This window comes from Carettochelys insculpta, chromosome 2 (assembly GCF_033958435.1).
Source record: "Carettochelys insculpta isolate YL-2023 chromosome 2, ASM3395843v1, whole genome shotgun sequence".
In the NCBI taxonomy this organism is placed as follows: Eukaryota; Metazoa; Chordata; order Testudines; family Carettochelyidae; genus Carettochelys; species Carettochelys insculpta.
This window is the reverse complement of record NC_134138.1, coordinates 43,347,732-43,371,165: the sequence shown is the minus strand read 5'-3', so window position 1 is coordinate 43,371,165 and position 23,434 is coordinate 43,347,732. Positions and strand designations below refer to the sequence as shown.

Sequence of the window (23,434 nt, the reverse complement as noted above, 5' to 3'; positions counted from 1 at the left end):
AGATTGGATTTAATAACCTGTACAGATCTACAATGCTATGACTTGTACTACCCTGTGGATGAGATTTCAATGTGCATTTCTTTGAGGGGAAAATGTGTGTGTGTTTGTATGTATAATATTTAAAAAAAAAGTTGATAAGAAAATTGATCGCCAATTTATTGATGACCCTGGGAACTGTCCAGTGAATTTCTTATTTACTTAATCTTAATTACACCATTTATTTTGATGGTGGAGTCACGCTCCCCATCATGGTACCAGGAGGTTGAGTCTATTGCACAACCTCTTTCCATTTGAAATGTTATCTCTTAGCTTAAGCATAAGTATACAAAGTTGCTGAATTCATAAGAATGGCAAATGTATTTTGCTACCACCTGCTGTCTTTAGGGGACTCAGGGGATGTCTGCACAGCCCCATAGTTTGGCTATGAGGGTGTGAAGTATGGTGTGCACTAAAGTGCTATGCTGTGTTGATGCTGCAGGTGCAGACTAAAAGGTTCCTAGTTTGTATTAGCACAGTCCTCTTCAAATGGGATTGTTAATGTGAAGTAGGTACTTTTTAGTTTGCATTAGCAGCATCCAAACAGGGCAATTATATCGTGCATTCTTCCATTAATGTACCCCATAGCCTGAGCTACTGGGCCATGGAGACATCGTCTCAGTTACAGAAAATATTTTTTTCTTTCCTAATTTGCATGACTTGAGGAGTTCTGGCTATTGTTCATGACTGCAAAGACCTGTCCTGAATCAATCTCCACTCCTGAGATACTAAAGAATTAAGTCTTGTGGCACCTTGTAGGCTAACAGATATTTTGGAGCATAAGCTTTCGTGGGCAAAGACCTGCTTCATCAGATGCATGAGTGGCGGGGAGGGGTTTCAGAAGGGTATTTAAAGAGTGGGGTCCCAGTAAGAGAGAGGGCCAGAGCTGACAAGGTCTATTCAGCAAGGTGGAAATGGCCCAGTATCAACAGTACTTATCAAAAGAGGAAAAAACAAGTCAGATCAGAGAGGGGGATGTGAGCCATTGTATCTTAGTGCCTGGCTGTAAACAATGGATCGTGTAGTATGCCCTAGCTGGGAGCGTGTAGATAAGCATAGCGGTCCATGGGTTTTCGGTATAGGGTGGCAGATTTAAGGGTGACAGTTCTGAAACAAAAAAATTTCAGAAATCAAATGGAGAGAGAAATCTCTGAGCTGCAATTTGTTTGCAAATTTGACTCCATTAATCATGGATTAAACAGACTGGGAGTGGCTCGCAGCTTACAAAGACAGTTTCTCTGCTCTGGGTGTTGATAGCTCCCCATTAGATGGTGACAATGGCTCACATCCCCTGTCTGATCTGAGTTGTTTTTTCCTCTTTTGATAAGTACTGTTGATACTGGACCATTTGCTGAATAGACCTTGTCAGCTCTGGCCCTCCCCCTTTACTGGGACCCCACTCTTTAAATACCCCTCTGAAACCACCCCCCTCCACTCATGCATCTGACGAAGCGGGTTTTTTGCCCACGAAAGCTTATGCTCCAAAATATCTGTTAGTTTCTAAGGTGCCACAAGACTTTTTGTTGTTCTTGAAGCTACAGACTAACACAGCTACCTCTCTGATAAAGAATTAATGATTGCTGGCAATCCAAGAGTCTTCTTGTTCAGTACTTACACCTATGGTACCTGTATTGTCATTGTCCCAGCATATGATGCTGAGTGTGGGGCTGTGTCTATACAGCAAAAGCGCTTGGGCAAATCTATCTTAGCTGCCTGGAATGCAGCAAGAGTGGATAATGGCAGCAGCGAAGACAGTGAAATGTTGGCTTCAGTGCAGGGTAGTACAAGCCTGGCACAGACTCTGGATATGTACTTGACTCACTAGCCTATTGTGAAGCCCGTGCTTTACTCTCTCCATTGGTATGGTTACACACACAAGCTGGATCAGGTGGGCTAAACCCCAGAGCCATCCTTACCCAAATGCAGAACATGGGGTATCCCTGGGTCTTAATGTCCACCCATCTGCCACTTCCTATCACTGTTCTGTAGCTTTGGTTCCTCTGGAGGGGCTCTAGTTAACTTAAAACGTGAAAAAGCCATCCAAGTGGTAATGAAACCATTTAACAGGCATTTGCCAGCCACAGTTAGTTTCTGAATTTACCATATTAGTCTACAGGACCTCACCGTTTGTTTTAAAAATACTTCATTAGTGTTTTGCTGAAGTTATTAAATCCTTAAAAAGAAATCTCTGTCTCTCTCTCTTCTCCCACTCCCCCGGCTACCGTCAGGCATAGGGGCACCAGTTTAATAATACTGCATAAGGCCCCATAAATTCAAAGGACAGCCCCTCTAACCATTGAATACAGAGGTTCTGGAGAGTACTACTTTCAGATGAGACATAAAACCTGTGATCTTTTGGCACTCTTCGCAACAGTTAGAAGAATTAGTATCCTGGCCACATTCTGACTCAGGCTGTTTGCAAGCAGCCTGTCCAATTCCCCTCTGATTTCAGCTGACTTAGAGTTAAGGTTTGGGTTCAGCTGGATATGTTGGTCTTTATTTTCCCATCAAGTACATTATTATGTAGTGTTTCAGGTACAGAATGTCTGCTATGTTTTCCCCTTGGAGCTTATTCATTTAATTATTAGCTAAAATGATCCTTGTATATACTGTCTTAAGCATGTATTTGGCTTACTGAAACTAAGAAATTACACAAATTTAAGTCTAGCAGGATTTTATAATGGCGGTAAGTTTAGATTTTCTTTACTGCACACTAAGGGTTGTGTTGGTAATTCTTATTCGTGTTACCGTAATACTTAGCCCCCGGTCAGGACTAGTGCCCACTGTGTTATGTGTTTTACAAACATGCAGAAGAAATGCAATAAGAGAAAGACACAAGAGGAGAAAATGTGAGAGAGTAATTTAAATAGCTGACTTTCAGTGATGGTTTAAATCAATTTTAATTGTGGTTTGCATTTGTACTCTACAGTTTTCTCGAAGAGAGGTTAATTCTCTTTTGTGGGTGACCTTTAAACATGTTGATCTGCAACTAAATTTAGTCTTTGTGCTAAATTTTGTGCTTTGTTTTGCCAGTCAGGGAGATATACTATATCTCTGTATATTTATATTTATGCAAGCCATTACATAGGTTAATGCACATATATTCAGATTCTTAATTTTTGGATATTCTATTGTGTGAAATGCATCATTCACCATTTTCTATCTTGTTGCATAGAGAAAATATGCATGCAAATAGTTTGCTTCAGAGTTGTAAGTATGCTAGAGACAAAAAAAGGTATCATTTATCCCTACTGATATCCTATCTCACTTTTAACAGTGGCTACTTTGCTATAGGCATTTTGATAGATTGTCTTCAAAATAAATATTAGGGCCAAATTGTAGACTGACTAGTGAGGTGGTACAGGCGAAGGATTATTATACCCGTACTCCATCCACCTATGTCACTGGTAGGGCAAACAGGTTTTGCAGAGTATCTATGTCATCCCTTATTAGCATGCATGTATGAATTGGAGGGTGAAGGTGTTGATTATATGGATTGCATGGAATCTTGGCTCTCCCAGTATATAATAGCACTTTCAAGAGCATACACTGTGCCAGGTTTATATCTGGCATACTTTATTTCATCCTTGGAGCACTGGGGAAATGAGGAGAGGGATTATAACTGAATAAATCAAAGTCACAGTCCTCAAGTTACTCCAAGGGCAGTGTATTGTTGCTTAATATGGGTGGATTATTAATCTACTTTAATGATCTGGTCAGTTGTAAATAACATTTTAGTCCTTTTGTTACCAAGGTGAAAAAGCTGAAGAGAATTTCAAGACTCTTAAGAATGAAGGAAATGAATTTGTGAAGAAGGGTAAATACAAAGAAGCTCTAATGAAATACAATGAGTGCATGAAGCTAAATTCAAAAGAATGTGCTGTATACACTAACAGGTAAAGAGCTGAAGTCTGCCATATCTGAAAGCATATTAAATAAGAACATATGATTTTGTTTGTGTCTGCAGTGTTAGTTGTATATGCTTGCCACATACACTGGTGCCATAAATTCTTCCCTCATGAGTGTTTCTAGAGTATCTACTATCTAGAGCTCTAGTATCCCATGGGGTGTCACTTGGCATGGTGCCCTTGAGGGTGATGCAGTAGAAAGGGTGCCACTGGCTCTCCCACGCTTTGCTCCCCCTTACTGGCATTGGTGGTGCACAGAATGCTCCTTTGCTCTAGCAAGTGTTTTGCCTTTGGCTGTTCATACGAATGTATTCTGTATATAGTTATTTTTAGTGGGTTTCCTTTCCTTAGTGTGTAGTTTGAAGTTTATTGCCCTCAAAAGGGACTTTTCCTCCAGACAGGTCATGTCCCATTCCCCTCGGTTTAAGAAATGTGACTAGTACAAAAAGTTTATGCCTGTCAGCAATCTTCCTACCAGCTGCCTTTGCTGTCTGGGTAGGCCCTTATTAGCAACAAGTGTTACATTTAGAAAAGCTTTAAGCTGTGCACCAAAAAGAGAGAGACATTAGGTTTAAAACTTTACTGATGGAGTTAGCACTGAACCCAGCACCACACTGCTCCCAATTGGGCTCTGTGTGTAGCACTATCACTTCAGTGCAGAGCACTCTGCCACGCCCATGGTCAGATCTGCGGGGGTCAGGTTCCCCAATGCCTGCTCCTTTGAGGAAGAAGCCCAGTAGATGTTCTGCCTCTTGTAAGGGCAGTGACATGGCTGGAGATGAGCCTGGACCCAAGAAGGGTGACTCTTTCTCTCCAAGTGAGAGGAAGGATTTATTTTTTTAACTTTGCAATTATAATGTCAGGAAACACAAAGGAATCCTCAAAGAGCTGCATGTGGTTCTGGAGCTACAGGTTGCAGATCCCAGGTTAGGTGATCCTCTGATCTGACTTCTGCAGATCTTCCAGTGTTAGAGGTGGTCATGCTTGAAATGATTTCTGAGGAGAAGGATGAGGAGGTAGCTTTTCCCTGGAGCAGGAGCAGTTGGAAATGGATTATGTTGATCCCAAATTAACATGTGCAGGTGATGTCAGCCTACTTGCCTTCTGAGGATGCTACGCTGTTTTACAATTTGTTGGATCATATGGTGCCTTTTTAAAATCTTCCTCTAGTGCCTGTGGAAGAGACTCTTCACCCAGTATTTGATAAGCTTTGTGAAGAGTAGGCTATCTGCCCATTTTGGATGGCTAGAAGCAGCAATGGTGCAGCGTTAATCTTTACAAAGTTTGCTTAAATGTGCTGCAATCCCATGAGATCTCACAAGTTAAGAATGATTTATTGGGTCACTACTTGGATGTGAGACCTCCAAGTAATACCTAGTTGCAAAGTGCTGCAGACGGTAATGGTAATGATTTGCTATGTGGCGCTATTTTTTTTCCTTAGTTATTATTAAACTAATGCCCCATTGCAGTATTATGTCTTATGCCAACTTAGGTCTTGATATTGCAAACACTTACCTGTGAAAGTTTCATTGAGTTTTGCTTGAGGAAGGATTGCAGGAATTCACCACATGGAAATATTATATATCCAAAACTGTAATAACTTGTACTATAAATATTTTTGAAGAACTCCAAAGTTTAAAAAAAAATGCTTAAGTCTAACCAACAGAATTCTTCGCTTGATTGCTCATGTCCGTTCCAAGTTGGATGTGCGCGGGCGCATGCCCAGTTGTCGGAAACTTTTTGCCCTAGTTTCAGGGTGGTTGTGCTGCCCTCTGGAGTGGTGCCAATATGGCAACCAATACATGCAGTGCCTGAAACCCCCCCCTCAGGCTCAGTACCTTTTTGCCATTCTGACTGTCATTGGAGCTCTTGCTTTCTCTGTTCAAATCTTTAGCTAGTAGCCTATTGTAGTATAAATAGTTCTTGAAGAAGTGTTAATAGTTTAGTACTTGATAGTTACTCTTAGTGTTTTTACTAAGAGTCACGGCAGGGCTTTCCGTCCCCCTGGGTGCCTCGGCACTGGGCAGTGACTGGTTCCCCAGACGTCAAGATTTGTTCAAAATGTAGCAAACATATGCCCAAAAGTGATCCCTTTTCAGCCTGTTTGACTTGCGTGATCTCTGTCCTATTTGTAAGGCCTTTAAGCCCAGAACTTCAAAAGATAGGGCCCAACACCGTAAAGTCCTCTTAATGGAGATGGCTGTTAAGCCTCAAGAATCTCCTGCAGGAGTGGAGAGTGGGGCCTCCTTGGTACAAAGTGTGCTGGCTCCATCAACCACAGTGCCGCCTAAGGACTTCTGGCACTGAGAGCTGGTACTGGTACTGTTGCCTTCTCGACGCCAAAGGAGTCAATCTCTGGTGCCAATGAAGAGGAGGAGGCATGAGAGGCATCACTCAGTGAAGAAGTGAGGCAGCCTCAAGTCCAGGCTCCGGCACGCACTGATGAAGGACAGGAGGCGTGTCCGTTGAAGCTGTTGTGGAGTGGGAGCCCACAGGCACTGGACTTGTCCTCAATGCCAGAGGCATTTTGAGCAGCACAGGGACTTGTACAGATCATGGTGCCAGGTCCTTCTCAGTCTATGGGGGACAGGTGCTGTAGCACTGAAACGGAGTGATCGGGGCTCAGGGATGTGACACTGGCGCCATCCCCTGCACTTACATGGACACCGACACTGTATTCAGTGCTGAGTGCTCTGGTGCCAACCCAACAGACTGTGGGCCAGTTTCTGGTGCCATCTACTCCATCACTGGCACCATCCCCAGCACATATGACATTGGCGCTGACTCCGATGGCCTCGCGATGGTCATCTGCTTCTGAATCAGTGTCAGAGTCAGAGTACTTCTACTTGAGCTCCGGACGGAGCAGGCACCGTAGTCATAGCTTGGATGATACAGGTTGGCCACTGGCTTTGCAGGTGACTCAGCAGTGGCCCTTCTGGACCCCATGGGCATTTCACAAGGTGCAGGGCCAGGTCATTGGAGTGTCTTTAATGATGCCGGGGGCCCCACCGATCCCGTGCTCAGCACTGTCTGCATCACTGGGTGCCCCACTACCGGAACAAAGACAGGACATGGCGGTCATCATGGAGCCACCTGCCCCTACCTCATCAGTGTCGGCCTCAGCACCATCATCAGTGCCATCATAGTGGGACTGGACCCTTTCCGTGCCAGCGCCATCTGTAATTGTACCTCCAGTGCTACTGGGGCAGGCACCAGCCCAGGCACCGGCACCGACTCAAGTGCAGGGAGTGCTAACAGTGCCATCTGTGCCTCCTGTTGCAGGGTTTTCAGGCCAGCCGGTGCCTATGTCAGCTCTGCCTACAGTGTCCCCAGTTTGCCCATAATTTCCATGGGGGGCCAAGTGCGTGAACAGGTCACTGCCGCCCTTCGCCTCCAAAAGGAGGCGCAAGGGCTGTCGTCATCTTCCTCCCTGGGTGATGTGGTGGCGGGCTCATCGGACTCACCTGTACTGGAGGAGGGCAGAGCTTTTCAACAGCACCTTAGGAGAGTGGCCCGGAACTTGGGGGTGCAAGTGGAGGAGGTCCAGGATGAAATGGACCCATTTACAGACATTTTGTCCTCTGCAGGCCACACCACAGTGACTCTTCCCACAATCAAAACAATTGCCATTACGGCTAAAACGGTCTGGCGGACCCCTGCTTCCGCCCTTCCTATGGTCCGTAGGAATGAGAGATGGTAACTTTTGTCCCATGCCAGGACTATGAACATTTGTTCATGCACCCCCCCCCCCATCTGACTCCTGGTAGTGGATGCTGCTAACTGCAGAGGGCACCAAAGGTTCCAGGGTCCCTCCCCAAAAAATAGAGAAGCTAAACACTTGGACCTCTGTGGGAGGAAGGTCTATTCAACGGGAGGGTTGCAATTAAGAATTGCTAACCAGCAGGTTATGATTAGCGGGAATGCTTATAATGCAGTCAGCACCCTGTCTAGGTTCTCTGAAATGGTGCCACCCAAAGCCAAGCAGGACTTCACAGTCATGGTGGAGAACAAACTGATTCCAAGGGCAGCCCTGAAGGCAACACTGTATGTTGCGGACACTGCCTCCAGAGTGGCAATGTGCAGGGGGGCTTGGTTGCAGGTTTCCGACTTTTATCATGAGGTCCAGCAGATAATCCAGGACCTCCCCTTTGATGGCCCTACCCTATTTTCAGATAAGACAGATAAAAGATGCATAGTCTGAAAGACTCTAGGGGCACCCTCTGCTCCTTGGGCCTGCATACACCTGCCAGCCAACACAGACATTTTAACCCCTATCCTCAGCAAAGACCTTTTCTGCAGGCACAAAAGGATGGCAGTAGAAGGTGGAACAGGACGGGCAGGTGCTGTTCAGACCAGCAACCTCAGGGGGCCCACAGGGAACCAAGCCTCAGTTTTGATGGCATGGTCAGGAGCATTGAATCGATCTCATCCACTCCAGCATCCCCACTCTTTTTGTTTCGCCTGTCCCCCTTTTACCATATGTGGTACAGCATCCCCACAGACTGGTGGGTCCGGTGTACAGTAGAGAGGGGACACACCATTCAGTTCTTTTCCTGCCCCCCTTCCCTGTCTCTCTTCAGGGACCCCTCTCACAAGATCCTGTTATGGCAGGAATTGCAAACCCTCCTGGGTTCTGGGGCCATAGAAGAAGTTCCTCCCAGGTTCAGGGGACAGGGCTTTTATTCCCAGTATTTCCTAATTCCAAAGGGGAGCTTGAGATCCATCCTGGACCTAAGAGGTCTCAGTGAGTTTGTGAAAAAGATATAATTTCATATGATATCCCTGGGTCTCATACTCCCGACTGCTGGAGCAGGGGGATTGGTTTGCGGCTCTCGTCTTACAGGATGCACATTTCCATGTTTCAATCTACCCTCCTCACAGGAGGTTTCTCAGGTTTATGGCAGATGGAAACCATTATCAGTTCACAGTCCTGCCTTTCGGTCTGTCTGCAGCCCCAAGGATCTTCACCAAATTCATGGCAGTAGTAGCAGTGAACCTATGTAGGCAAGTGGTGCAGCTCTTCCCATACATGGACAACTGGCTAGTCAAGGATCATTCCAGAGAGCAGGTGATTCAGTACGTGCAGTTGATCAATCAAACCTTTGTAAGCCTTGGTCTCTTGATCAATGAGGGAAAGTTGGTGTTGGTCCCATCTCAATCAGTAGAGTTGGTAGGGGCATGACTGGACGCTAGGTGTGCCAAGACATTCCTGCCAGGCAACAGGTTCAGGTCCATGGGGCCCATCATCCAAGACATTCTGGCAGTTCCCACCATGACGGCCAGGTGCTGCCTGCGTTTGCTGGGTCACATGGCAGCATGCACCTTCATGGTACAGCATGCCAGGTTAAGGATGTTCCCTTTACAGCTATGGCTGTCATCTGTGTATTGCCCTGTACGAGACAGTTTAGACTTGGTGGTTACGGTGCCAACGCAGACTTTGTCAACCCTGCACTGGTGGTTAGACAAGGGGGTTGTCCTCACAGGAGTCCCCTTTGCCCCTCAGCAGCCCTCACTTTCCTGAGTAATGGACGCTTTGGACCAGGAGTGCACCTGGGTCAGCTACAAACCTAGGCTCTTTGGAATGTGTTGGACCTTCAGCTCCACATAAATGTGAGGGATCTCAGGGCCATCAGACTATCATGTGTGACTTTCAAGGCCAGTCTGGCAGCACATTGCATGTCAGTCAGTACAGGCAACATGACAGCAATGTACTATATCAGCAAACGGGGTGCACGTTCCTCTCCCCTGTGTTATGAGGACATCATGCTCTGGGATTTCTGCATACAGCACAACATCATGCTGCAGGCCCTTTACCTGCCAGGTGTGCACAATTCACAGTCGGACCAACTCAGCAGGTCCTTTACGGATCACACGTGGTCTCTCCACCCGGAGGTTGCTTGTTCTATTTTCCGGAGGTGGGGATATTCCCAGGTGGACCTGTGCACCTCCCACTTCAGTGCGAAACGTGTGACATTTTGCTCCTACCGCAATCAGAGCCTGGGGTCCTGGGCAGACGCCTTCAGTGTCTCCTGGTTGGGCAGGCTGATGTATGCATTCCTTCCGATCCCACTAGTTCACACAGTTCTCCTCAAGATCTGCTCAGAAGGGGCATTGATCATCTTGGTGACACCGACATGGGCCCATCAGCACTGGTACTCAACCCTCCCTCACCTGGTGACCTGCAAGCCGATGACGTTGCCAATCTGGCCAGATTTGCTGATTCAGCAAGAGGGGAGACTGCAACATCCCAACCTCCAGTCACTGCACTTCACAGTGTGGATACTCCATGGCTGAGGGACTGGGAGCTGACCTGTTGGGGTCCCATAAAGGAAGTATTGTTAAATAGTAGAAAACTCTCCACAAGGGTAACTTAATTGGCTAAGTGGAAAAGGTTTTTCGTGTGGGTGCCACGCAGAGGGCTATCTCCCTTGCAAGCTCCAATGCCGTTCATTTTAGATTACCTCATGGGGTTGGGTACAGGAGGTCTTGTCCCTCTCCTCAGTTAGGGCGCACTTAGCTGCCTTCTGAGCCTTTCAACCAGGTCATGGAACGTCTTTTGTGTTCTCAGACCCTGTAGTCAAAAGTTTTCTGAAAGGTTTAGAAAGAATCAAGCCCCAGGTTCGGGTACCACTGCCCTGTGGGATCTCAATTTGGTGTTAGTCAAGCTTATGGGGGTCCCCTTTGAACCCCGGCTACCTGCTCCCTGCTGTTTCTGAGCAACAGAATAGTATTTTTGGTGGCAGTCTCCTCAGCCAGGAGGGTATCTGAGTTGAGGACACTGTCAGTGGACCCCTTGTACCCAGTGTTTCACAAGGATAAGGTTAGGCGGAGACCTCACCTCATGTTTTTACCTAAGGTGGTCTCCGTGTTTCATGTTAAGGAAGACATTTCCCTACTGGTATTTTACCCAAAGCCCTATGCCTCCGCACAGGAGCAATGTTTACATACCTTGCATGTTAGAAGGGTGCTGGCCTTCTATGTGGGTAGGACTAGGCCCTTTAGAAGAATGTGTCAACTTTTTGTGGCAGTTGCTGATAGGATGAAGGGCCTTCTGGTCTCCTCCCAGCAGATTTCCTCCTGGATAGTGACGTGCATCAAGGAATGTTACAAGCTCGAGGGGATTCCACCCCTGCTGGTTAGGGCACACTCCACAGGAGCACAGGTGTTCTCTGTGGTGTATTTAGCGCAGGTGCCTGTCCAGGACATCTGTAGGGCGGCCACCTGGTCCTCAATTCATACATTTACAGCACATTATGCTTTGATGCAGCACACATGGAAAGATGCTGCGGAGGGCAGGGCTGTCCTGCTGTCCGTTCAGGGCTTTGATTCCACCTCCTAGGCATTGACTTGTATTCACCCACCTTGGAATGGACATGAGCAATCACTTGAAGAAGAAAAGACAGTTACCTGTTCTGTAACTGGTGTTCTTTGAGGTGTGTTGCTCAAGTCCATTCCAAAACCCTCCCGCCTTCTCAAGCGTCGGAGTAGCCAGTAAAAAGGAACTGAGTTGGCCGGGGGGCCAGGGAGGGGAAGAGTGTTGGGTGGTGCATATATTAGTTCCTTATCGGCACCACTCCAGGGGGTGCTGCACCGACCCTATGGAACTGGCTAGGGCAAAAAGCTTCTGGTAACTGGGTTTGTGCCTGTGCACACCCAACTTGGAATGCACAAGAACAACACATCTCAAAGAACACCCAGTTACAGAACAGGTAACTGTCTTTTAACCAATGAGAGTAAGAAACTGTTGGGACGTCAATACATTGCAGTGCCCTTAAACTAAACTGGGTTTTATTGTTTTATATTAGGGCTCTCTGTTACTTAAAATTGTGTCAATATGAAGAGGCTAAACAGGACTGTGATCATGTTCTTCAGACAGAAGACTCTAACATCAAAGCTTTTTATAGACGAGCACTAGCATACAAAGGACTACAGGTAAGAAAAAAGAATGAGAAAGGTGTACCTAAATAGTTTTGAATTTGAAGTTATTTTGTTCAAAAGGCAGTCACATAGTTACAGTGGATATGTAAATACAAGAGAGGTGTGGAACTTTGGTTATTAATATTATTGAAGCACTTTGCAAAAGTAAAGTACTATACAAATATTGTGTTGCCATAAGAATCATTTTAATAACAATTTCAGATTTTTTTCTGGTACTCATTCAATGTCATTCCTCTGCTGAGGTCTCCGCAGTGTAATGGTGAGAATTGCTGAGCATGCAGGTAAGGAATGGCTTGAAACCAAATAATGCAGAAGACTGAATCTACGCTTTTTTTTCTTCAGTTGCCTTCATACTTTATTATGATTTCCAAACGTAGGCCTTAGTAGGCATGATGATAAAATCAGATTCCTTTACTTATTAAAAAAATCTACAAAACTACAGAAGTTTAAAAAATTAAAATTTCATCTTTGTCTTCCCATGAGTTTTGCAGGAAGTATTGCTTTGCGTTAAATGTTTTCATTAGCTTTATTAAGTAACCTGTAATTGATCAGCTGCAGTTGACCTTATGCATCACTGTAGTCTGGAGAAATTGATATACTGAAACCTTACAGGAATTTAACCGGCCAAGCAGGTAGTCAGAGATCAATGAAGGAAGAAATACAGGAATCTAAGAAACATCCCTCTTGATTGTAGCTTTTCTAGAGCATGCACGATAGCATACCATTCATTCCAGTGGCTTTTCCTCTGAGTTTTTTGCTGAGAATCATGACAGGGTGAACATGAGAACGGCCATACTGGGTCAGACCAAAGGTCCATCCAGCCCAGTAGCCTGTCTGCTGACAGCGGCCAATGCCAGGTGCCCCAGAGGGGGTGGACCAAAGACAACGATCAAGCGATTTGTCTCTTGCCATCCCTCTACAGCCTCTGACAATCAGAGGCCAGGGACACCATTCCTATCCTTGGCTAATAGCTTTCTATGGACCTAACCTCCATGAATTTATCTAGAGCTTTCTTAAATTCTGTTATAGTCTTAGCCTTTGCAGTATCCTCTGGCAAGGAGTTCCACAGGTTAACTATGTGCTGAGTGAAGAAGAACTTTCTTTTATTAGTTTCAAACCTGCTACCCATTAATTTTATTTGGTGTCCTTTAGTTCTTGTATTATGAGCACAAGTAAATAACCTTTCCTTATTTACCTTCTCCACACCTGTCATAATTTTATATACCTCTGTCATGTCCCCCTCAGCCCCCTCTTTTCTAAACTGAAAAGTCCCAATCTTTTTAGGCTCTCCTCATATGGGACCTATTCCAAGCCCCTCATCATTTTAGTTACCCTTTTCTGAACCTTTTCCAGTGCCAGAATATTTTTTTTTTTAGGTGAGGAGACCACATCTGTCCACAGTATTCAAGATGTGGGTGTACCATAGATTTATATAGGTGCAGTAAGATACTCCTTGTCTTATTTTGTATCCCTTTTTTAATAATAATAATAATAATAATAATAATATTACATAACATCCTATTTGCCTTTTTGACAGCAGCTGCACAGTGTGTGGATGTTTTCAAGGAACTATCCACAATAATTCCAAGATCTCTTTCTTGATTAGTTATAGCGAAATTAGCCCCCATCACATTGTAAGTATAGTTGGGGTTATTTTTTCCAATGTGCATTACCTTACACTTATCCACATTAAATTTCATTTGCCATTTTGTTGCCCAGTCACTCAGTTTGATGAGATCGTTTTTATGTTCTTCACAGTCTACCTTTGTCTTGACGATCTTGAACAGTTTGGTGTCATCTGCAAACTTTGCCACCTCACTGCTCACCCCCTTCTCCAGATCATTCATGAATGAAGTCAACAGGATTGGTCCTAGGACTGACACCACTAGCTACCCTTCTCCATTTGGAAAATTCACCATTTATGCCTACCCTTTGTTTCCTGTCTTTTAACCAGTTCTCAGTCCATGAAAGGACCTTCCCTCTTATCCCATGACAGCTTAATTTACATAAGAGCCTTTGATGAGGTACCTTGTCAAAGGCTTTCTGGAAATCTAAGTATACTGTATCCACGGGATCTCCCCTATCTGCATGTTTGTTAACCCCTTTAAAAAACAGAGTAATAAGACATGATTTCCCTCTGCAAAAACCATGTTGACTTTTGCCCATCAAATTATTGTCTTCTATGTGCCTGACAGTTTTATTCTTTATTGTTGTTTCAACCAATTTGCCCGGAACTGATGTTAAACTTATTGGTCTGTAATTGCCAGGGTCACCTCTAGAGCCCTTTTTGAACATTGGTGTCACATTAGCTATCTTCCAGTCGTTAGGTACAGCAACTGATCCAAAGGACAGGTTACAAACTAGTGTTAATAGTTCTGCAATTTCCCATCTGAGTTCTTCAGAGCCCTTGGATGAATGCCATCCAGTTCCAGTGATTTGTTAACATTAATTTTATCTATTTGTTCCAAAACCTCCTCTAATGACACTTCAGTCTGGGACAGTTCCTCAGTTTCATTTCCCACAAAAAACAGGGCAGGTTTGGGAATCTGCCCAGTTTCCTCAGCCGTGAAGACTGAAGCAAAGAAATCATTTAGTCTCTCCGCAATGGCTTTACCGTCCTTGATCGCTCCTTTTGTATTTGTATCATCTAGGGGACCCACTGGTTTTTTAGCAGGCTTTCTGCTTCTAATGTATTTTAAAAACATTTCATTATTACTTTTTGAGCTTTTGGCTACCTGTTCCTCAAAATCTTTTTTTGCTTTCCTTATTATAGTTTTACTTACTTTGGTAGTGTTTATGTTCCTTTCTATTTACCTCATTAGGATTTGCCTTCCACCTTTTGAAAGATGCCTTTTTATCCCTCACTGCTTGTTTTACATGGGTGTTAACCCATGGTGGCTCTTTTTGTGGTCTCTTCATATGTTTTTTAGTTTGGGGCATACATTTAAGTTGGGCCTCTATTATAGTGTCTTTGAGAAGCTTCCATGCGGTTTGCAGGGTTTTTGTTCTAGTCACTCCGGCTTTTAATTTCTGTTTAACTAACCTCTTCATTTTTGCATAATTCCCCTTTTTGAAACTAAATGCCAGAGTGTTAGACTGCTGAGGTGTTCTTCCCACCACAGGAATATTAAATGTTGTTATATTATGATCACTATTCCCAAGCAGTCCTATAATAGTGACCTCGTGGACCAGATCCTGTACTCCACTCAGTACTAAATCGAGAATTACCTCTTCCCTTGTGGTTTCCCATACGAGCTGCTCCAAGAAGCAGTCATTAACGGCATCAAGAAATCTTATTTCTGCGTCTTGTCCTGATGTGACATATACCTAGTCAATATGGGGATAATTGAAATCCCCCATTACTATTGAGTGCTTTATTTTGGTAGCCTCTCCCTTAGCATTTCAAGAACACTATCACTGTCCTGATCAGGCAGTCGATAATATATCCCTACTGCTATATTTTTAGTAGAACTTGGAATTACTATCCGTAGTGATTCAAGGGAACATTTTGATTCGTTTAAAATTATTTCATTTGATTCTACGTTATCTTTCACATACAGTGCCACTCCGCCACCCACACGGCCCATTCTATCCTTCCGATAGATTTTATATCCTGGTATGATTGTGTCCCATACATTGTCTTCATTCCACCAGGTTTCCGTGATGCCTCTTATGTCAATTTCCTCCTTTAATACAAAGTACTCTAGTTCATCCATCTTATTAGTCAGACTTCTAGCATTTGTGTAGAAGTATTTTAAAGATTTGCCTCGGATTATTTGTCTTCCCATTCCAGATGTATTAGATTCTTTTATATGTGATTGTTTGTCTGATCTAACTCAGTGTTTGATATCTCCCCTTTTTTCTTTTTTACTAAAGCCTAGAGTATCTCTATCGATGGATTCTCCTCTAAGAGGAGTTTCTGTCCAATCCATGTACTCCTCTGCACCAATCTGCTTTCCCTCATGTCTTAGTTTAAAAACTTCTTTATGACCTTTTTAATGTTTAATGCCAGCAGTCTGGATCCCCTTTGATTTAGGCGGAGCCCATCTTTCCTGTATAGGCTCCCCCCTCCCAAAAGTGTCCCCAGTTCCTAATAAATCTAAACTCCTCCCCCCTACACCATCGTCTCATCCACGCATTGAGACTCAAGTTCTGCTTGCCTACTTGGCCCTGCGCGTGGAACTGGAAGCATTTCTGAGAATGCCTCCTTAGAGGTCCCAGATTTCAGTCTCTTTCCTAGCAACCTAAATTTGGCCTCCAGGACATCTCTCCTACCCTTTCCTATGTTGTTGGTACCAACATGTACCATGACCACTAGCTCCTCCCTAGCACTACGCATTAGTCTATCTAGATGCCTCGAGAGATCCGCAATCCTCGCACCAGGCAGGCAAGTCACCATACGGTTCTCCTGGTCATCGCAAACCCAGCTATCTGTGTTTCAAAAAATTGAATCACCCACTGCTAACACCTGCCTTTTCCTAACAACTGGCATTCCCTCCCCTGGAGAGGTATCCTCAGTGCTAGAGGATACCGTAACATCCTTTGGAAGGAGGGTCCCAGCTATGGGATGGTTTCCCTGAGCCTCCAATGTCTGCTCTTTCTCTTCCCCTGGGCCTTTCATCCTCCTTAAGAGCACTGGGGCTCTCAGACTGGAGGTCTGCTTTTTATCTAGCTGTTTTTGGATTGTGAAAATGTAACCCGTTTGGGTGCATATAATTACTTGTGAGTTTTTTTTAAATTAATGTCCGTATAAAGTTGTATGTGTGTCTAGGAAGAATTTATATGTTAAGCATAGCTGAACCATATTATGTTAATGTTGAAAATGGTATGATATTATGTACCCTCATTTTAGCAAATAATAAATACAAGTAAAAGCATTATTGAATAATGCATGCATTAGTGGGGATGGATTTTTCAGAAAGCAAATTATTCACAAATTGGATATTTATACCTATAAATATTTAGCTGCATTACATTAATTTTAGGGAAACACAGAAATCAATCAATATACTTTTTGAATCTAAATCTAGATTCTTTCTGCTCATCTGTTGTCAGTATCCCAACATTTTTTTGAATAATTGTGAACAGAAGTGTGGCAGTTAGCTAATTTTCCTACTGTGACACCTGGAATTGTTTTTTGAAAATAACTTATTTTTCCTCTTTGACGTTCAGAATTACCAAGCCAGTGTTGATGATCTCAGCAAAGTACTTATAATAGATCCAAATGTGGCTGAAGCGAAGAGGGAACTACAGGAGGTCACCCAACTGCTTAACCTTAAAAGTGATGTTGGAGCCGGTAGTCAGCAAAAGCAAAGGAAGACCATCAAAATACAGGAGGTATTTTCATTCTTTTGCAAAGCAGGCATTATTGAAATCACACATTTAAGATTAAAATAGGGCTTTTGTTCTGTAATGATGACAGGTATTTTGAGCTAATGCTACTTAATATAGTGTGTTTGATCATGTGTTTGCTAGTTTTAGAAACATGCCAGTGTACTCACATCTGAGTACCTAGCTCAGTGGTTTGAGCATTAGCCTGCTAAACCCAGAGGTGTGAGCTCAGTTGCTGAGGTGGCCATTTAGGGGTCTGGGGCAGATAGATTTGAAAAAAAATCTGTCAGGGATGGTGCTTTGTTCTGCCAAGAGTGCAGGGGACTGGACTCAATGACCTCCTGAGGTCCCTTCCAGTTTTATGAAGTGTGTGTGTATCTTAACTGTGGTTTGTGTTTGGTGCCAATCAGACTGTGTAATAAAGTCTGTAATGCTTCAGGATACATCCAAAATCCAGCAGAAATAAACTGACTGTAATAACTAAACAAGCAACTTTCAGTTGGAGTTAGTTAAGGACATTTTCCTTTATTGAAAAAACAAAACAAACCCAAAACAGTTTTGTGATAGTGCAACATTTTAGGTCTCTTTCAGATGATGTTTTTGGGGAACCAGAGAGGTCATGCTGGCTAGGAGTCCCCTGTGGCTTTATGTACTGTCAGAGACTATTCAATTAGATATGGTAGTTTGGTGGGAACATGGAATATTGAATGTTCTTTTGGAGAACTAGAGTGTGGATGAAAAATCTACAAAATCATCAGAGAATGCTCTTTTCCCCTTAGTGTTGATATTGTAATAAAAGAATCTAGGGATGTAATATTACTAGTCCAGAACAATTTGTACTGAGTTTCTGATGCCAGAGAATACTGAGTCACTGTTAAATACAGAGTCATTTCGTGGTGGGATTTCACTGTGATTAAAAGTTTTGTGGTCTTTAAGAACGGATATCTTTCTTCCTTGTTTTATTACAAGAAGCATAACATTAGAAACTGGGCCTCTCATTTTAAAATTGTTGTATAACTTTTATTAAAACTGGAACTGAAGATGGTAATAGAAACCATTAGGGACCCATTTCTGCAGGTGGTTTTATGAAGGAAACCCATCAACTTCACATAACTAGCATAATCTAGAAGTTGGCATTTTCATTTTACTCAAAATGTATTACATGTGAGATCAAGAAACCTCACCTAATAGCAAGAGGTAGAGAAGGTGGTTGGATTATTGAAGAGAGAAAAGAATGGCAGACTGGGTGCAAAGTTATTACATACCTTAGAACTTTCCCATAAAGTTTTATATAAATTTCAAAAGGGACTGACACCTGAATTTTCATTGTTTATTCCAATTTCTTGACTCTTTATGTTTTGAAAAAGATAATCTCTTTTAGTAATTACTTAGTAGTAGTAGTAGCATCCTTCAGTCTACATAGACTATGGATCGCGCCCTTCGTAGTTCTGTTTGGCATCCTCATTTGCAGCATCAACTGTGACTGTGAAGACCCACACGAGAGTGACAGTCCTTGCTGCATCTGTTGCATATGTAATGGGTGTCTGGCAGGTCCTTGCTGTGCTTTCTGTGGGCTCGCTTCTCCTTTGCTAGCTGTCTGATCCTCAACTCACCCTTCTGAAGGCCCTTGTATAGTTCCTGCCTCCATCCGCTGCGATCATCTGCCAGCTCCTCCCAGCTGTCTGGCTTGATGTCTACTTTCCTGAGGTCTCTCTTGCAAACATCTTTGTAGCGCAACTGGGGGCGTCCGGGAGGTCTTTTGCCAGAGGCTAGCTCACCATACAGAATGTCTTTTGGGATGCTTCCATCATTCATCCTGTGGACATGGCCAAGCCAGCGGAGCCGCTGCTGCCTGAGGAGGGTGTGCATAGTTGGGATTCCAGCTTGCTCAAGGATGGTAATGTTGGACACTCTGTCCTTCGACGATATTCCAAGGATGCGCCTGAGGCAGCGCAAGTGGAAGACGTTCAGCCTCTTTTCCTGGCGGGTGTACAGGGTCCAAGTCTCGCTGCCGTAACGGAGGGTGCTGAGGATGCAGGCTCTGTAGACTTGCATTTTGGTGTGTGTGTACAGCTTGATGTTTTTCCACACTCTCTTGCTGAGTCTGGACAGAGTTGTGGCTGCTTTACTGATCCTCCTATTTAGCGCAGTGTCCAATGACAGGATGTCAGTGATGGTGGACCCGAGGTAAACGAACTTGTGGACGACCTCTAACATATACTTGTCAATGTTGATTGATGGAGAATCAGCAACGTCCTGAGCAAGTACATTTGTCTTCTTTAGGCTGATGGAGAGCCCAAAGTCCTTGCATGCTTTGAAGAACCAATCCAGCAGTTTCTGAAGCTGGTCTTCTGCGTGTGACACTACAGCAGCGTCATCTGCGAACAGCATATCTCTAATGATGACTTCCCTCATCTTAGACTTAGCTTTCAGCCTTGCAAGATTAAACAGTTTCCCATCAGATCTTGTGTGCAAAAAGATGCCCTCTGTTGAAGATCCAAAGGTGTGTTTAAGGAGGAGTGCGAAGAAGATCCCGAACAATGTCGGAGCAAGGACACATCCTTGTTTAACGCCGCTCCTGATGCGGAAAGCATCCGATAATGTGCCATCGTATTGGACGGTTCCTCTCATGTCTTCGTGGAACGACTGGATCATCTTGAGTAACCGTGGAGGACAACCTATCTTGTGGAGCAGTTTGAACAGTCCATCCCTGCTGACCAAGTCGAAGGCTTTGGTTAGATCGATGAAGGCAATCTGGAGTGGCTTCCTCTGCTCCCTGCATTTCTCCTGCTGCTGCCTCAGAGAGAAGACCATGTCGACGGTAGATCTCTCTGTGCGGAATGCGCACTGTGATTTAGGATACACCCTCTCAGCAGTCTTCTGAAGTCTGTTGAGGATGACGCAAGCAAACAGTTTACCAGTGATGCTTAGGAGGGAGATTCCACGGTAGTTGTTGCAGTCACTTCTGTCTCCTTTGTTCTTATACAAGGTTACGATGTTAGCGTCACGCATGTCCTGTGGAACCTCTCCCTCTCTCCAGCACAGGCACAGTAGCTCATGTAGGGGTTCCAGGAGAGTGTCTGTGGCACACTTGATTACCTCTGGTGGTTTACCATCCTGGCCCGGGGCCTTTCCTACTGCAGTGTTGTCAATGGCTTTCTTCAGTTAATCCACAGTTGGTTCCTGATCCAGTTCGTCCATTACTGTTATTTACTGTTACTAAAATACAACTTTACTCTTGATTTGTAATTCACATAGGTAGTGTGTATATTTGAAACTTTTATCTAATTGGTTCTGTATTTAGTTTTCTGCCAAAAACTTTCAGCTCTGTCTTTAAGGAGAACATGCTGAGGATGTGTGTCAAATATGCATAGCTGACTAAGAAAAACAACTTTTCTTGAATGGGAGTGGGACACAGACATGAGAATAACTGTCATGTTCCAGAAAGACTTCCCACAAAATGAGGAAAATGGTAAACAGTCTCGTTTAGTGGTATGACTGCAGGGCATACTGTCAGCTGGTTTATGAAACTTGAGCTATGTATGTCAAAATTAAAATGATTTGTTGTTTTCCTGTGAAGGTGAATGAGGATAATGAAGAGGGAAGCAAGGCCAGTACCTCAGAGGATGCTGTGCCTAATTACCACATTGCCAGCAGAGGAGCTGAAAATAGCATGCCATTGAAAATCTCTGAAAAACTGCGGATTTCAGAACCATCTAATGCCTATGAGTTTGGTCAGATTATAAATGCAGTGAATGCGAAGAAGGATGAAACTGCTTGTGCAGATCTTTTAACCATTATTGATCCAAAAAAATTGCCAAAGCTGCTAAGTAACCAACTAGAAGGGGATACCTTTCTCATCTTTATGCGGGCACTGGAATGTCATCTACTTGGGAAAAACCCTGACCTTGTGTATCAGCACCTTCTTTATCTGAGTAAAGTTGAGAGGTTTAAGGTAAGAGCATGTATTCAATGCAGTTTCTCTCTGTGAAAATGTCAAAAAAGTCAAAATGTAAAAAAATTCAATACAATATACAGATTGTTAAATTTAGCACTTAACAGAAAAACAAGACTTATACTTACCTGCACTAACTATACAAAATATATTTTTTTCAGGTAGTGCTGACACTTCTAAACAAGAGTGAAAAAGAGCAGATTCAGCAGTTGTTTGACTCTCTTTCAAAAAAGCAAAATCACCAATTTTCAGGAGAAGACCTGGAGTGCCTTAAAAGTGTTTATGAACTTTGAACAGAATTTAACTTTTGCATGCATGTATAGTTGATTTTGGTAGTCAAGGTGTAAGAACTATGAAGATTTGCATGGGATAAAATGACGCTCTTTATCTGGCTTGTTTAAAGTGCTGTATTCTTTTTACAGTATGTGCACAGTTAAAACCTGCAACTCTTTTAACTTTCAACTGTATACATTTTTAACCTGTAGCATACTAATGCACATCTTTGTATTTAATAACGTTATATTTTTGATATCATGATTAAATTAGAAAAAAGTGTGTGTATGTAAAAATATAATGGTACAGCATGTATCATACTTTAAGCATTCACTTTGTCATCTCATTTTAGATCAGATTGTATTTTCTTGAGTTACGAAATGTCCTCAAGAAAAGTGGACTGTTAGAAATAACTTTAGTAAAATGATAGCTTATCTGCATAATGAGTTAGTCTGTATCAGAGGGGTGTAAATTATATCGTGCACTAGTGTGTGCCATTCTAACTGGCCCATGTGGAGCCTTGGGATTTGCATTACAAGTTTCCAAATGCACATTAACATTTTATTGTTTGCAACAGCACTACAATAGCGAACCTTTAATGCATACCAGCCGGGTTGATACAGGCCAGTTTGTGCACCGCATGCTAGTGTGCGCCAGAATTCTCACTCCTCTAGTGTGGGGTATCACATCGTGTAGAGAAGCCTCGTGTTTACAACAACAACAACAATCTCAACTACTTTATGTTAAATAATTGCTTACTGTCAGCTTTCTTGGCATGTACAAAACATGTTGTATACTGTTTTGTGCCATGCACGTTAACAACAAAAATTAATCAAAGGAGACTAGCTCTTTGTGGAACTACTTGAAGCAATATAATAGTTAAATTGTGAGGCTTTTTGAAATAGAGAAGAGTAATTTATGTTCTTCATGTGAAATTATTTTGTGGCAGAATTGATGTTGCTTTTGAATGCAGTTGTTACTGGTATTGGCATTTTTTCTTGATAGACTTCCATAGTATGCTATTACTAAAATACTATGTGGTAGCTTAACAATTTGTGTAGTTGTAATTAATTTTGCTTAATTTCCCATAGAAAAAAAGCAGCTGCAATTGAAAATAAAGCTAGCCGGCTCTTCTGAAATTATATTAACTGTTTAAAACACGACCTACTGTTCTGTTTTCAGTCTTGCATGAGAAGATAGCACCAAAAATAGTAGTCTCACAGACTGTCTTTTTAAAAAATGTTTTTGACTTTTGCTCAATTTCTTTCTTTAATTTTACTCCACTCCATCCCCAGCGTACATTAAATCTGTAAGTGCTTTATGAAAATGAGCGAGCTTGGGAATGTTAGTCATATGAATTTTTGACCAGCAAATATTAATATAGCATAAATTTATTTCTCTGGAAGTATAGACAAGCAGCTGCACCGGAGCCAGGAAACAGCTGTAAACAGGAATGTTCAAATGGGAGTTTTGTTAGAGGGGAAAGGAGGCAGCAAGCTCTGTTCTTTAGGGGCAGTGTGCGCTTTTTTCCTCTCTGTGTGGCTTATTGTGTTCCTTTTCAGTTTGCAGAGGTTAATGGTGGGGGCAGTGTGCTGTGAGAGAAGCTGATTCATAATTAGGGGCCTATGAAGGCAGTCATTAGTATAGGAGGTAAAAACTATAAGTAGAGGTTATGGGGAAAGGGCGTATGGTCGGGTTTTGTTTTGATGGGTGTGTGGGTTTTTTGGTTTTGGATTTTTTTCTTTTTCCTTTTGCAGGTGTTTAAGCAGGAAGATTATGACAGGTACAGAGACAGCAGTGGCAGTGAACTAAGGAGTGGAAGACAATGAAGATGACCAGATGTGGAAACAGAAGGATGTTAAATGATCCTGGAACAGATAATTCAAAAGAGTTTTGTTTGTATGAAGTGCTTCCTGCTAGAGCTGATGGAAGAGAAGATCAAAGGTTTAGAAATGCAGGCAGAAACTTCAGTTGAATTTTGGAAAGGATTTGA

At 43.1% G+C, this 23,434-nt stretch overlaps 1 protein-coding gene across 3 annotated transcripts in view; it reads left to right on the top strand.

Moving 5' to 3' along the window:
- Positions 1-22,809, top strand: part of SPAG1 (sperm associated antigen 1) — a 78,319-nt gene extending 55,510 nt beyond the window's left edge. For 2 of the 3 annotated variants that reach the window (XM_074986865.1, XM_074986866.1), the window contains exons 15-19: positions 3,791-3,932; positions 11,750-11,876; positions 17,055-17,219; positions 20,794-21,168; positions 21,330-22,809. In XM_074986865.1, coding sequence (XP_074842966.1) covers positions 3,791-3,932; positions 11,750-11,876; positions 17,055-17,219; positions 20,794-21,168; positions 21,330-21,461 — 941 coding nt within the window. In that variant the 3' untranslated portion in view covers positions 21,462-22,809. The remainder of the gene's footprint in view (positions 1-3,790; positions 3,933-11,749; positions 11,877-17,054; positions 17,220-20,793; positions 21,169-21,329) is intronic. The other variant, XM_074986867.1, reaches the window with a different exon arrangement.
- Positions 22,810-23,434: the final 625 nt, after the last annotated feature.